The sequence below is a fragment of the Chionomys nivalis genome, chromosome 8 (genome assembly GCF_950005125.1).
Source record: "Chionomys nivalis chromosome 8, mChiNiv1.1, whole genome shotgun sequence".
Classification (NCBI taxonomy): domain Eukaryota; kingdom Metazoa; phylum Chordata; class Mammalia; order Rodentia; family Cricetidae; genus Chionomys; species Chionomys nivalis.
The window spans coordinates 55187669-55199902 of NC_080093.1; the positions used below are offsets into that span (position 1 = coordinate 55187669).

General features: G+C 47.5%; 1 protein-coding gene across 1 annotated transcript in view; it reads left to right on the forward strand.

The window, feature by feature from the left end:
- The first annotated feature begins 472 nt into the window (after positions 1-472).
- The window catches only part of Mob2 (MOB kinase activator 2), a 56287-nt gene continuing 44525 nt past the window's right edge, over positions 473-12234 (forward strand). Inside the window, exon 1 of the mRNA XM_057779459.1 lies at positions 473-542. Within this exon, the coding sequence (XP_057635442.1) occupies positions 526-542 (17 nt within the window). The 5' untranslated portion in view covers positions 473-525. The remainder of the gene's footprint in view (positions 543-12234) is intronic.

Consider the following 12234-nt stretch of genomic DNA (forward strand, 5'->3'; position numbering starts at 1 on the left):
GTTTCTGGATACTGAGATACTGGATACTCAGGTTCCAGGAATTTTCAGATTCCTGGGGTCTGTGCATTCCGCGGATTAGGGCACTATGGGGGAAAGGGTCACTTCTGGGGTCCGGGCACTCTGAAGTTCTGGCACTCCAGGGTGTGTAACACCGGGGTCGAGTGTGCTCCAGGGTCAAGTTTACTGTGATGTTACAGGCACTTTGCTAGTTTGGGGCATTTCGAGCTCCGGGCAGTCTGGGCTTCCGGGGAGTTCTGAAGTTACACGCATGTTGGGGATCCGGAAGCTCCGGAATTCCGGGCAGTCTTCGGGTCCTGGGTGCTCTGGGGTCTCAAGTTTCGCGGTGCCGCCAGGTCCCGCCACTCCAGAACAGGTACTCCTGGGCGGGGCCGCAGGGGCCGCTGGGACTACGCGTCCCAGCAAGCCGTGCGCGCGTCACTTCCTGCAGCGGGCGGGCGCCATCGAGTGTTTACTTCCGGCCGCCGGCGGGGCTGAGGCCGAGCGAGGCGCGGGCCCCGCGCAGCCATGGACTGGCTCATGGGGTGAGTGGCGCCTGCCGGCGCAGCGCGGCGCTGTGCGGGGCGGCGGCGAACGTAGCGAACGCGGGGCGGCGGATGGCTGGCTCCAGGAGGGGCGGGGGCTCGGAAGGACGGCCAGCCGCTGCGGGACGCCGGGAGGCCGGGCGGGCGGGAGGGCGGCGGGCGGGAGCGAGGCCCGGTCCCCAAGGCGCTGTCCCGAGAGGCCGCGGCCCCTCGCCGCGGGATGACGGGCCGGGAGTCGGACGCCGGGCGCCGTCCTTCGTCGGTCTTCGCGGGGCCTGCGAAAGTTCTTCCGCCCAAATGACTTTCTTCTAATTTACTTTTGAGGAGAGTGAGAGGCGGGCGCTCCTGGCCGCGCGCGCTCTCCCAGCTTCTCAGTCCCCCGTCCCTGTGGCGGTGCCCGCGGCCCTGCTGCGGGTTCAACCTAAGCATTCTGAGCCATGGAGTTGCCCGCCTTTGGTTTCGGCAGTAGGATGGCTGCGCGGGACCCTGGAGTTAGAAGCTGTAGAGAGGCGGAGGGCAGCATAAGTGGTGGTACTTTCAGGATGACTGAGGTGATGGAGACAGGTTCTGACCTCCCAGTGCGTGCAACCTAGGAAGAGGGCGGACCAAGAGAACAGGCAACCCCATGGGTAATCAGGAGACCAAGGGAGGCCAGGAGCCACATTGCGCCACTTAGGTGACATAGGGGACCAGACCCATCTGGTTTCTCTAAGAGGCAGCACTGTCACCGACTCCTCTCTGCTTACTAGCTGTGTCCTCCTCTCAAGCCTTGCTTTAAAGGATTGCGTGTTCGATGGAAGCTGTGAAATGTTCAGTACAGGTATATGGAAGGGTGAACTGAGGTAAGGGCCGGCACATGTTTGGCATACAGTAGGCATTGGCCTGGGATCTGTCCTGTTCATTTTCAAGGTCTCTGAAGCCCAGGGATGTTAAGCGCAGGACACACAGCTGTGTCCAGCCTCTTCAGCGCAGTCTCCCTTTTTGCCTCTATGGAGGGAGCTGGCATTGGAGATAACTCGGCCTACCTGCGAAAACGGTTCCACTGCAAGAGACCTGGATCTTCAGCTGGGTCGCTGAGGAAGCGGTCCACTTTTGTACGTGTTATTTTTACAGGCCCGTGCCCATGAGTGGCAGGTGCCTTTTGCCTACAGACCGACCAGAAGCCAGTCTTGAAACTGACTGAGGACTTTTGTGTGGGCTGAATCATCATTGCAAATAAGCATACATTAACCATCATCAGCCTTTGGAGGCACTGGTTCTTGTGACTCCTTGGGAACAAGGAGCCCTGTGGGAAAGGACAGCTGAACCCTTAACTCTTACTCTAGGATAGGGTCCGTCTAGACCCTAGAGCACATAGCTGGAAGCTGCTTCTGCTTTTGGGGCTTTAGGAAAGGAAGGAATCTCAACCTCACTGTAAAAAATAGAGATGTGGTTGCAAAGGGCAGTGGAGATTTTTAAGAGGGATCTGGTTGCAGGGTAATTATCTTTGTGTTCGTGTTCTTAAGTGTCACAGATTGCATACTGGATATTGGCATTCCTAAGTTCTTTTATACAGTACCTGTCTAAAATCCTCTTTTTTCTCTAGTGGTCAGATACAGTTCCTCCTTGGTGTCTTTGGAGGATAGAGGCACAATACATAGAGGAAACATCCTGCTTTCATTGTATTGCTATACAAGTAGGAAGACATGAAAGTTTTAGAGTGTGCTTCAGAGATCCCTGCCACTCCACACACACCCAGAGATCTCATCCACTTTGTCTTCTGATCCCTGGGTGAGAGCTGGCAAGGTGGCCAGTAAGGAGTGATGCCATTTTTTCCACCCGAGTGCCCATTGTTTGCTCAGGGCTGGAACTTTATCTGCATTTAATCCTTTAACTAGTTTTCATCTGGAAGAATTGGAGAAAAGTATCATCTTTTACTGTATCTGGATAATTTTCTTAATTCCGACCATACATTGTCACTGAGGAGTTTGGAATACAGTGGTTGTGTTTTGAGAAGGATTGTTTGCTTGCTTGCTTGCTTTAAAGTAAAGGTTTTGTTGGATTGCTTCATGTTGCATGTACCAAGTAATGGGTGTGATAGTAGCGTTCTTTTCCAGCAATTGTTAGAGCCAGTGCTCTACAAAAATGCAAGTGGAAAACCACATCTTCCTCTTAGCTGGATGAGGATCAAGCTGGGACTGGGAGCATCTCACAGCCTTATCTTTTGCATTCAGCTGCTCAGAGGAAGGGAGGCCCTACAGGGAAACATGCTTGGGATAGCCAGAGCAGAGTTTGGCACGTTGGGACTTGGTAGTGGACCTGCTGGGACTTTTCTGGAGAATGCTGTAGGTGTGGCTCTTAGCTGCCTCTTGTGCTGTTGTTTTCCTCTGCTTGGAAAAACTTTGAGCTTCTTGTTAAGCAGTGTATATAGTCAGACCACCTTCAGCCCTTTTTAGAAAAGGTTACAACTTTTGTATAGTAAATCTTTGTTCTGTTCTGGACACCCAAGAACACGTAACACCTAAGGAGAAGCTTTAGGTGAATCTTTCCTGTCAGGGGCTGGCATTTAAGCAGAAGGTCTGAGTGTAGTTTGGATTTTATCTAGTGGAAAGCAGTCCAGAAGCTCCTGAATTCCTGGGACTCAGAAATACACACTTTTTCCTCTTCCCCTGAAAATAGCAAATTGGCCCTCCTGCCCAGCAACCCTTACTGAACCTCTCTCTGCCCCTTCCAGTAGTCCCTCTCCAGCCTGCCCCTGTGGCTCCCTTTCCACATGTTCCTGACTCTGCCCCCTCCAGTAGTCCTTCTCCAGCCTGCCCCTGTGGCTCCCTTTCCACGTGTTCCTGACTCTTGTAGAATTACAAGTGCCCTTCCCAGTCATGCTCTCCTGTTACTCTTCAGGCATTGGGTGCTGTCAAGAGATTAAACTTGGTGTTGGCAGTTCATATAGTGTACATTTGGAGGTCTGCTCTTGCTCAGCTAACAGGTAAAAACTAAATGGCCTTAGGGCTTTCCAGCCTTTCTGGAGCAGCTTTCAGTAGTCTTCTACTCTGAGCAGTTGTGTGTAGGTGTCTGCAAGGTTGGCATGGGGTAAAAGGCTTTATCTCCTAGGAGAGTATTTCTGGTGACTGACTTCTGACTGGGCTTGCCAGAGTCTGTAGGTTTTGTTTGAGTAGCCTCATGTGGTATGGTTTACATACCACCAAGTTTGCTTGTTTTAAGTATATGATTAGGTAATTTTTAGTAAAATTATAGATTTTTGTTACTAAGACCATGATTTAATTTAGTTTAAAATTTGTGTGTATGTGTGTTGCTAGGGGTGGAACCCACAGCCTTCAGCATCTTGGGCAAACCCGCTACCATGCTATCCTCAGCCCATTATGGAACATTACCATCATTCTTTGAATAGCCCTCTAGTTGCTGCAGGTCCCCACCTCCACAAGAGGCCACATCAATCCACTCTATTCCAGTGTAGTGTATAAATGGAGTCATGAGACCTGTTCTGTGATAGATTCAGTGATGGATATCAGCAACTATGTCCATTTGTTGTTCCACCAGGAATTGTGAGGAGACTTGTATGTTCTGTTGTTGTTGAGGTAGGTGGTTGTTGAAAGTTTGCAGTTATGTGAACTGTACTCCTTCCCTAGCCAAGGATCCCATATCCTATGCTGGTAAGGTTTTCTATGGCTCCCAAGGTCAGTGTTTTGAAAGCTAAGGCTAGCAGAGGAGAACAGGGCAAGCACAATAGAAGTAGCAAGGATCTGAGTGAGTGTGAAGTAGAGTATAGGAATCTTCAATAGGAAGATTGAGGCATAGTAAGTGGAGAGGATACCTGCAAGAGGCCTAAAGGCATGATGGAGATGCCATCTCTTGGAGCCAGGCTCTCTAGTAGATGGTCCCACTGAAAGATGTGATTCTAGGAACACCCCTCAGGAATAGCTTCTTTCCATGAGGGGCTGCCCAGGTAGTCATCTGGGTTGGGCTTGCAAAGGTATCTGCTTGGGTCTCTTGTGTTCCCATTCCCTTAAAAAACAAACAAACAAAAACCCCCAGTGATTGTGAGTGCTGTGTACTTCAGGACACTCTTGTTTGCTTAGAGTGTCCCCTAGGAGCTCATATACAAGCATCCTCAAGCTGGCCAGCAGTGAGCAGGGTGAGGCCAGTGTTGTGTTGAAGAAGAGCTCTCTGTTGACTGGGGACAGTTAGATGGCACGGTTGTGCTTCCCTGTAAAGGTGTGTGAGGCCAGTGCTTGCTTTCCTTAGTGGGTCCTCAATCCAACTGTTGATTCATACTGCCATACTCTGTACCTGCCCAGCAAGGCATCTTCTCAGGCTGCCTTTAGACCTTGCTATCATTCATTGTTGCTTGTGGGATGACAGTTGAGAGTACTTACTTGCAAGACTTCCTCTCAGGAGGAGCTGTGGTCTGCCATGGTCATTTGGTATAGCACATGTTAAAGGCCAACTTAGTGGGGAACGCCCATATCAGTGGTCCTGGTAGCCCAGCATTTCCTGTATCTTCCCTGCAGTGGCCATGGAAACAGACACACTTAAACCCCGCTTCCTGTGTTTGTATAGACATGCTGTACAGCCCTGAGGGAAGCTCAGCCTGTGGGCAGGGTGGACAAGCTCAGGTCCTAGTGGGCACCATCCACCCTCCCTTGCTCTACTGTGTAACCGAAAGAGTGCTGGGGTGAGGTTGTTGGACATTTCTTGGTGGGAATTTCTGTGCACCCTGTCTTGTGGGCCAGTCTGGCAGAAGAAGGTGCTAGTTGCTCCTCCCTGCCTTGCCAGAAGTTCTTTCCATTCTGTGCCTACCTCCTGTTTGTTTTTCTTTCTGTATAGAATTTCTCCTCTGGGGCACGCCCGCTGGTGTTCACTGCAGCTTCATGGGATGGTGCCTGGGAACACGGAAGTAGAAACAATTGAAATAAAAACAAAAGGTTAAAGAGAGAAGGAAGAGGTTGTTCAATAGGGCATTCAGACCACATGTGACCCATGGCCCCTCCACTTGGCATTGTCAGTGTCTGTGCCATGGACCATAGCCACACCTACTGTTTTGTTTTTTGTTTTTTTGTTTTTTTTCTCTTTGAAGATTCTCTTTGCCAGCATGCTTGACCATCTGGGCTGCAATTTTCATCCAGTTGCTCCCACAATCCTTAGTGGGCACATTCCTGCCAGGGTCATGGGGCCATGTACAGTTAAGTCCATGCGGTTATGTTGTGTTCTACCCTGGGCCCAATAATTTTGGATGATGTATTTTGTTGTTTTGGTGTGTTAGGAAGGCACAAGACTCACTTCTGTGTATGAGCTTGTCCCCCAGAGGTCATGGATGGTGAATAGGTAGAAACAGGAGGAGTGGCCTGGCCTCTGGCTTTTGCCTGTGGCCTTTAGGGTCAGGCACTTTCTTAGTTGCCTTTTCAGTGGTACTCCTTTTCTTCCCTCCTTGAGCTAGCAGAAGAGACACAGTCTCAGCAGCCCTCGACAGTTTTGGACTGCAGTGTCCCTACTGAAGGTTCCTGCCTTTACCTTGTGGGACTGTGTCCCGAATCTTTGAAAAGGCCTGACAGTGCCAAATGTCTCCAAGGAAGTGATGTCTGAGGCTGGCCTTGGGATCAAGCCCAGGAATGTAAAATTAGTCTAAGCATGGTGTAACACACAGCTTGGCTTGTCTGCATGGGACCTTGCTGTGTGAAGTCCTGGCTAGGTCCCCAGCCTTGTGTCAGTGTTCTCTGCAGAACTTCGTGCCACCGGCATACTTGCCTTTCTACTCGTTAGCCTGTTCTTTCAGTGCCGTATGTGACAAGGCAGTTTGTGTGAGCGCTGGTGTTGTGAGATACAAGGTGTGAGCCAGACTCTAATGGAATCAAGGAGCTGCCAAAGGTGAGTGCTGTATGAATAGAGACAAGAGGTCTGCTACTTAAAGGGAACGTAAGGAAACTGGGGTATGGTGGATGTGGGGCAGGAGAGCAATTTTAGTGGAGATCCTAGGGTTTGAGAAGGTGCCATGAAGATGGAAGGCTGACAAGGTATGGAAGACTGCCTGTACTGTCTTCCCTAGGTCACCATAGACTTGTTCAGTATTCTACAGTCAAGTACAGTCTTCATCATTTATTACTTTTATTCTTTTTTTTTATTTTGATGAGTGATTTATTTGATTGACCCAAATTTAGCTAGCGGGAGTACTTTTGAATTAGCTCTTTTATCCCTTGAATAGGAAAAGGGATTGGGAGAAGTGGCTGGAGGATCAGGGCTCTGACCGGCACTCTAGGGCAGCAGTTCTCAACTTGTGGGGACAACCCCTTTGGAGGTAGAATGACCCTTTCACAGTGATCACATATTAGATAATCCTGCTTATCAGATATTTACATTACAGTTCATAACAGTAGCAAAATTACAGTTATGAAGTAGCAACGAAAATAATTTTATGGTTGGAGTCACCCACCACAACATGAGGAACTGTATTAAAGGGTCACAGCATTATGAAGGTTGAGAACCACTGCTCTAGGGGATAATGGCAAAACATTTTGTCTCATGATTTGGCAACTGTCTTTTGAGTATTGTGGATTGAAACAAGTACATATATCATTGTCATCAGGAAACAAGTTAGCTTTTCCCCCTCTCCTTTTAGTTTTGAGAGTCAAGATCTTGCTTCAACCAGCCTCAGTATATGAGTAGTGAGTGGAATTCTAAATGTCTTAAGAGTGTGCCTGGCTTTATTACCAAGTTTTTTTTTTTTGATGAGGAAAAAAAGCCAGTATGAAATAATAAACTAACAAAAACCCCTATAATGTTTCATTGGAGATGCTATGAATTTACAGTTCTGTACAGGTATTCCTTAATATTTTAAGGGTAGTGCTCCCTGGGCCACCTCAAGTACCAAGCTGCTCAAATGCTCAAGTCTCTTACGTAAGTGGTATATTTATATGGAACATGGCCACCCTACTATGTACTGCAGATCATCTCTAGATTTTCTTCTGATACATGACAGGTCCAACTGCCATGTAGATATTTGCAAGCTTGTATTATTTAGGAAATAATGACAAACAAAGTCTGTCACCTGCTCAGTGCAGACACTATCTTTTGTTTGTCTGTTGGTTGGTTGATTGGTTGGTTGGTTGGTTGGTTAGTTTGAAACAGGGTCATATGTAGCCTGAGCTGGTCTACACCACCTCCTGAGTGCTAAGATTATAGGCATGTACCACCACACATTATTTATGCTCTTTGGGGGATGAACCCAGAGCTTCATGCATGCTAGATAAGTGCTGTACCAACCAAGTCACATCCCTGATGCCATGTACATTTAAAATTTTTTTTTCTTATTTTTAATGGTGTGTGTGTAGCTGTGTGTACGTGAGTGCAGGTGTCCACAGAGGCTAGAGGAATTAAATCTCCCCAAAGCTAGAGTTATAAGATGTGAGGCTTTTGTTGTGTTTTTTTTTTTAAGTTTTTTTGTTTTGTTTTTAAACTCTTATTTGAGTGTATCTTGGGATTTTTCAGATCACTATATTGTTTAATGGCTATGATTTATACTTTGCTTGTACATGAGGAGTATTATGGGTTGGCCTTGGGCTTTCCTTGTCCTTTGCCAAAATCGTTAGGAAAGAGCCCTCCTTTCTTCTTTCCGCGGTGCTCTTGGCCACATCTCTTTAAAGCAGTCTGTTCTCAGCAGAGGCCACAGCTGTCTGCTCATTGTACTCACTGTTTCTGTTGTGACAGGGACACTCAGCAAGGGTAAGTATATGTCTTATGGCAGCTCTGGGGACAAGTAAGTGCCTGTCCAACTCTGCATCTCTGATTGTGATTTTGGCTCAGCAGCCCCAGATGGGGCAAGGATTGGAAGTCTGCTTATCTGTTACTGCTGCTCCTTTCTGATCCTTAACCTTTGTGCTTCAGACAGGGTGTTTTCACCTCGCCTCCTCTAGTTCTTCCAGGTTGCCTGTGCTACCTCCATCTGTCTGGGAGTCCAAGAGGGCCTTGCTTTCTTGAGTGTCTTGATGTTGGCTGGCTATCAGAACATGTTTCCCAATGTAGCCTTTCTTACAAGAAGTTTCCTCCTTGGCTTAGAGCAGCATTCTCAAATTCTTTGCTTCCTTTAGATTCTAAGTCTTAATTAGATGTGTGTTGTGGCTATCAGGACTTACCATTTTAGACATTAAACAGAAATATGTTTAACTATTTTAAAAGGATAAGAACTAAACATAATTTAATATAAATAACTTTTTAAAAAATATTTATTTATTTATTATGTATACAGTGTTCTTTCTGCATGTATGCCTGCAGGCCAGAAGAGGGTGCCAGATCTCATTACGGATGGTTGTGAGCTACCATGTGGGTGCTGGGAATTGAACTCAGGACCTCTGGAAGAGCAGCCAGTGCTCTTTAACTGCTAAGCCATCTCTCCAGCCCCTAAATAACTTTTTTTTTTTTTTTTTTTTTTTTTTTTTTTTTGGTTTTTCGAGACAGGGTTTCTCTGTGGTTTTGGAGCCTGTCCTGGAACTAGCTCTTGTAGACCAGGCTGGTCTCGAACTCACAGAGATCCACCTGCCTCTGCCTCCCAAGTGCTGGGATTAAAGGCGTGCGCCACCACCGCCCGGCACCCTAAATAACATTTTTAACTTGAAAAAGAACTGTTTTCCAAAGTGGAAAAGCTGGCAAGAACAGCCTTGCTTTTTGCCACCCGTAGAGCTTGGTCCCGGGGTGGTTTGTGTTAGTTCTAGTGGGATTTGACTCTTACCAAGCCTATGCACAGTTGTATTGAACACTAGTGGGGTGAAGGTGTGAGAGGCAAGTCATATTCATGGGACAGAGAGGGATTTTTGGTTAACTTCTGGGCTTAGATGCTACTTGAGGCTTTGTAACTCTGGGGCTCTTCCGTCTGGGGGAGCTTCCCACCACAGTGAAATGGCCTGGAAGGGGAGAGCAGCATTCCTGTCAGTTTCTGTTGGTCAGAGTTGCAGCTGCCTGGATATGGGGGCGGGGCTGGGAGAAGAGGCTGCTCTTTGGGTACAATGAAATTATTGTTGGTCTTGTTAGCCCTTGGTTCTTATCCCTAACAGGAGTTTGGTCAGAAGGCACTAGGATCACTAAGGTGACACAGAACTCCAGGTGGGTGGAGTTCTGTGGCAGAGTATCTTCAAGTTGACCTCCAGGCAGGATGAGATAGACTTCCTAGATTCCCTGATACCTAATCCATGGCTAAGTGACTAGTACCTTCTGGTCTGTGCCTGCAGTTGTAGTCTTTAGGGTCTCTTCTGCTGTAAACAATGGAGAGCCTCTGAGGCCTGACACCTGACCTTCTTACTGCTGGAGATAGAAGGAACAAACTCTGATAGTAGTTTGTCCTCAGCAATGTAACTTGGCTCCTTCCTGGCCCCTTCTCTCTACTGTATCTTTTTGCTGTGACCTTGTGAACTTTCCTTGTATGACATCACAGGATGTGATGGACCATAGTATTCAAGGCCCAGTGTTCTTGGTAGCTAGCAAGGGGAGTCATAGAAGCAGCCATGTCGACCAAAGAATAGGAGTCAGCTCTGTCTCTAGTCTGCCTATCTCTGGGCTTTACTTTTTATCAAAATAATTGTTTCTTAGTGGAAGGTTTTATTTTTAAATTATTATTTCTTCATTTATGTGTTTGGGTATTTTCCCTGGATGTACTTCTGTGTACCATATGCATGCCTGGTGCCGTGGAGGCCAGAAGAGGGCATCAGATTCCCTGGAACTGGAGTTACAGACAACTGTGAGCCACCAGGTTGCCTGGGTCCTCTGGAGAAGTAGCTAGTACCCTTAGCCACTGAACCATCTCTCCAGTCTCTAGTGGAGTGCTTTAAAAAGATCATTCTTTATGTTTTTAGCAGTCTCTTGCTAATGCCCCTCTGCCTCTGGGACTTGGTAGCCTTGACATGCTGACCTGCTCTGGCCTTTTGGTGGAAAAAAAATTCCTATATGGAATCTACCCTTTGTTCTGTTCTCTTGCTAGGGTCATTGTCTCCTGGTGTCTTCCTTTGAGATCTTACTACTTCCCTCAGCTTGGCCGCTCAGCCCAATGCTAATAAGTCTCCTTTTATTCTGGCTTGCTTGGTCCATTCAGCATGGCTTCCTCCAGGTACCTGGTTGGCCTCTCTAAGGCCCAGCCCCTTTTCTTGTCCCTCTCTGGGTAGGGTGTGGCTACTTGTCTTTCCTGACCCTTATTTCCTCCCTCTTTTCTTCTATCTGTACTTTCCCACAAGGTTCCTGTGACTCCAGTAGCAACACAAGGCAGTGAGTCCATGAGTTGCTGCTGTGCCCATTGCTCTCCTGTTCACATTCTTCTAAAAAGAGATACCTCATATTATGATAGAACCGCATACCAGATGGAGGTGCCACTGGAACCACAGAGGCCTGCTCAGGATTGAGCCCACTTTAGACACTCCTTCACATTTTTCATGAGACTGCCTTGAAGAAATAGTTGCCTTTCATTGTGAGGTTGTTTCTTAGTATCTGGAGGGAGCAAAGAGGGATAGTTATCACCTTCTTTCACCCTGCCTTTCACTTGTACCTCTGTGGTTACTGCTATGTGAGGGCCTGAACTCAGCCTGACTGAAGCTTTAAACCTTGCTCCTTATTCTTACTCTAGAATAGCAATTCTCACAGGGATCACCAAAGACAACCAGAAAATACAGATATTTACATTATGATTATAACAGTAGTAGAATTACAGCTATGTAATTTTTGGTATGGAGTCACCACAACATAATGAACTGTGTTAAAGGATCGCAGCATTAGGAAGATTGAGAACCATTGCTCTAGAACGACAAGTCAGCATAGCCCTACTGCTGTGGAAGGCAATACTTGCTGTATGTAGCATGAAGCAGCAGCTAACCCACTGTGTTTGCAGAAAGAGTAGAGGCTGGAAGGACACTGTGTTAGACTTGGTGTGTGGGGCCATTCATTACCTTCACCTGATGCTTTGACAAGCAGGTGTTTGGTAGGGACCAGGTATCTGAGGAAGGCTTAGTGGATGAAGGCTTTGCTTCAGCCTGTGTAGCCTCAGGGCTTTCTGCCTTGAGTAGTACCTGTCCCAAATTGAAGTATTAAAGCACTTTTAGAACCACTTATGGCATCAGTTGGGTTTTGGTTTCTGAACTTGACTAGTTCTCTAAATGCCCTTAGGTTGCTCTTCAGGTACCTCAGAAACTGGGAGTCAAGGAGAGCCAGCAGAGAATGACCTATCCAGGAGGTAGGAGGAACCTGTGATTACCATTCAGTCCCAGGTAGTCAAGAGTCAGAAGCTTTAAAGCAAATATACTGTTCTTCACCTGGTTGGGTTGTCTCCCCTCTCTGTTGTCAGGTGCTGAGGGAAGCAGGTGAGAGAGCATTCCCATTTCTAGAGCTAGTGCCTCAAGAGTACCCAGGGCTCACTCATATCAACAAGGGTACTGCCACCCAGTGCCTGTCAGTGGGTGAGATGGGCATGTAGTCTGAAGCTACCATCCAACCTGAGTGCTGTCTAGGTGGAATGGGGTCTATTTCTCGTCTGGTTTAGTACCTACTGTGTGTGAGACTTGGCCTGGCAGATTTGTGACTGGAGTGGAAATCCTCTGACTTCCTTATGGCTTTACTGAGTGTCATCTCCTCAGGGCTTTAACAAGGCCAGGGAATACCTGTTGTAAGAGGGCCACTTGTTTGTTCCTGGCTGCTCAGCCCTGAAATAACCACACAGAAACTGTATTAA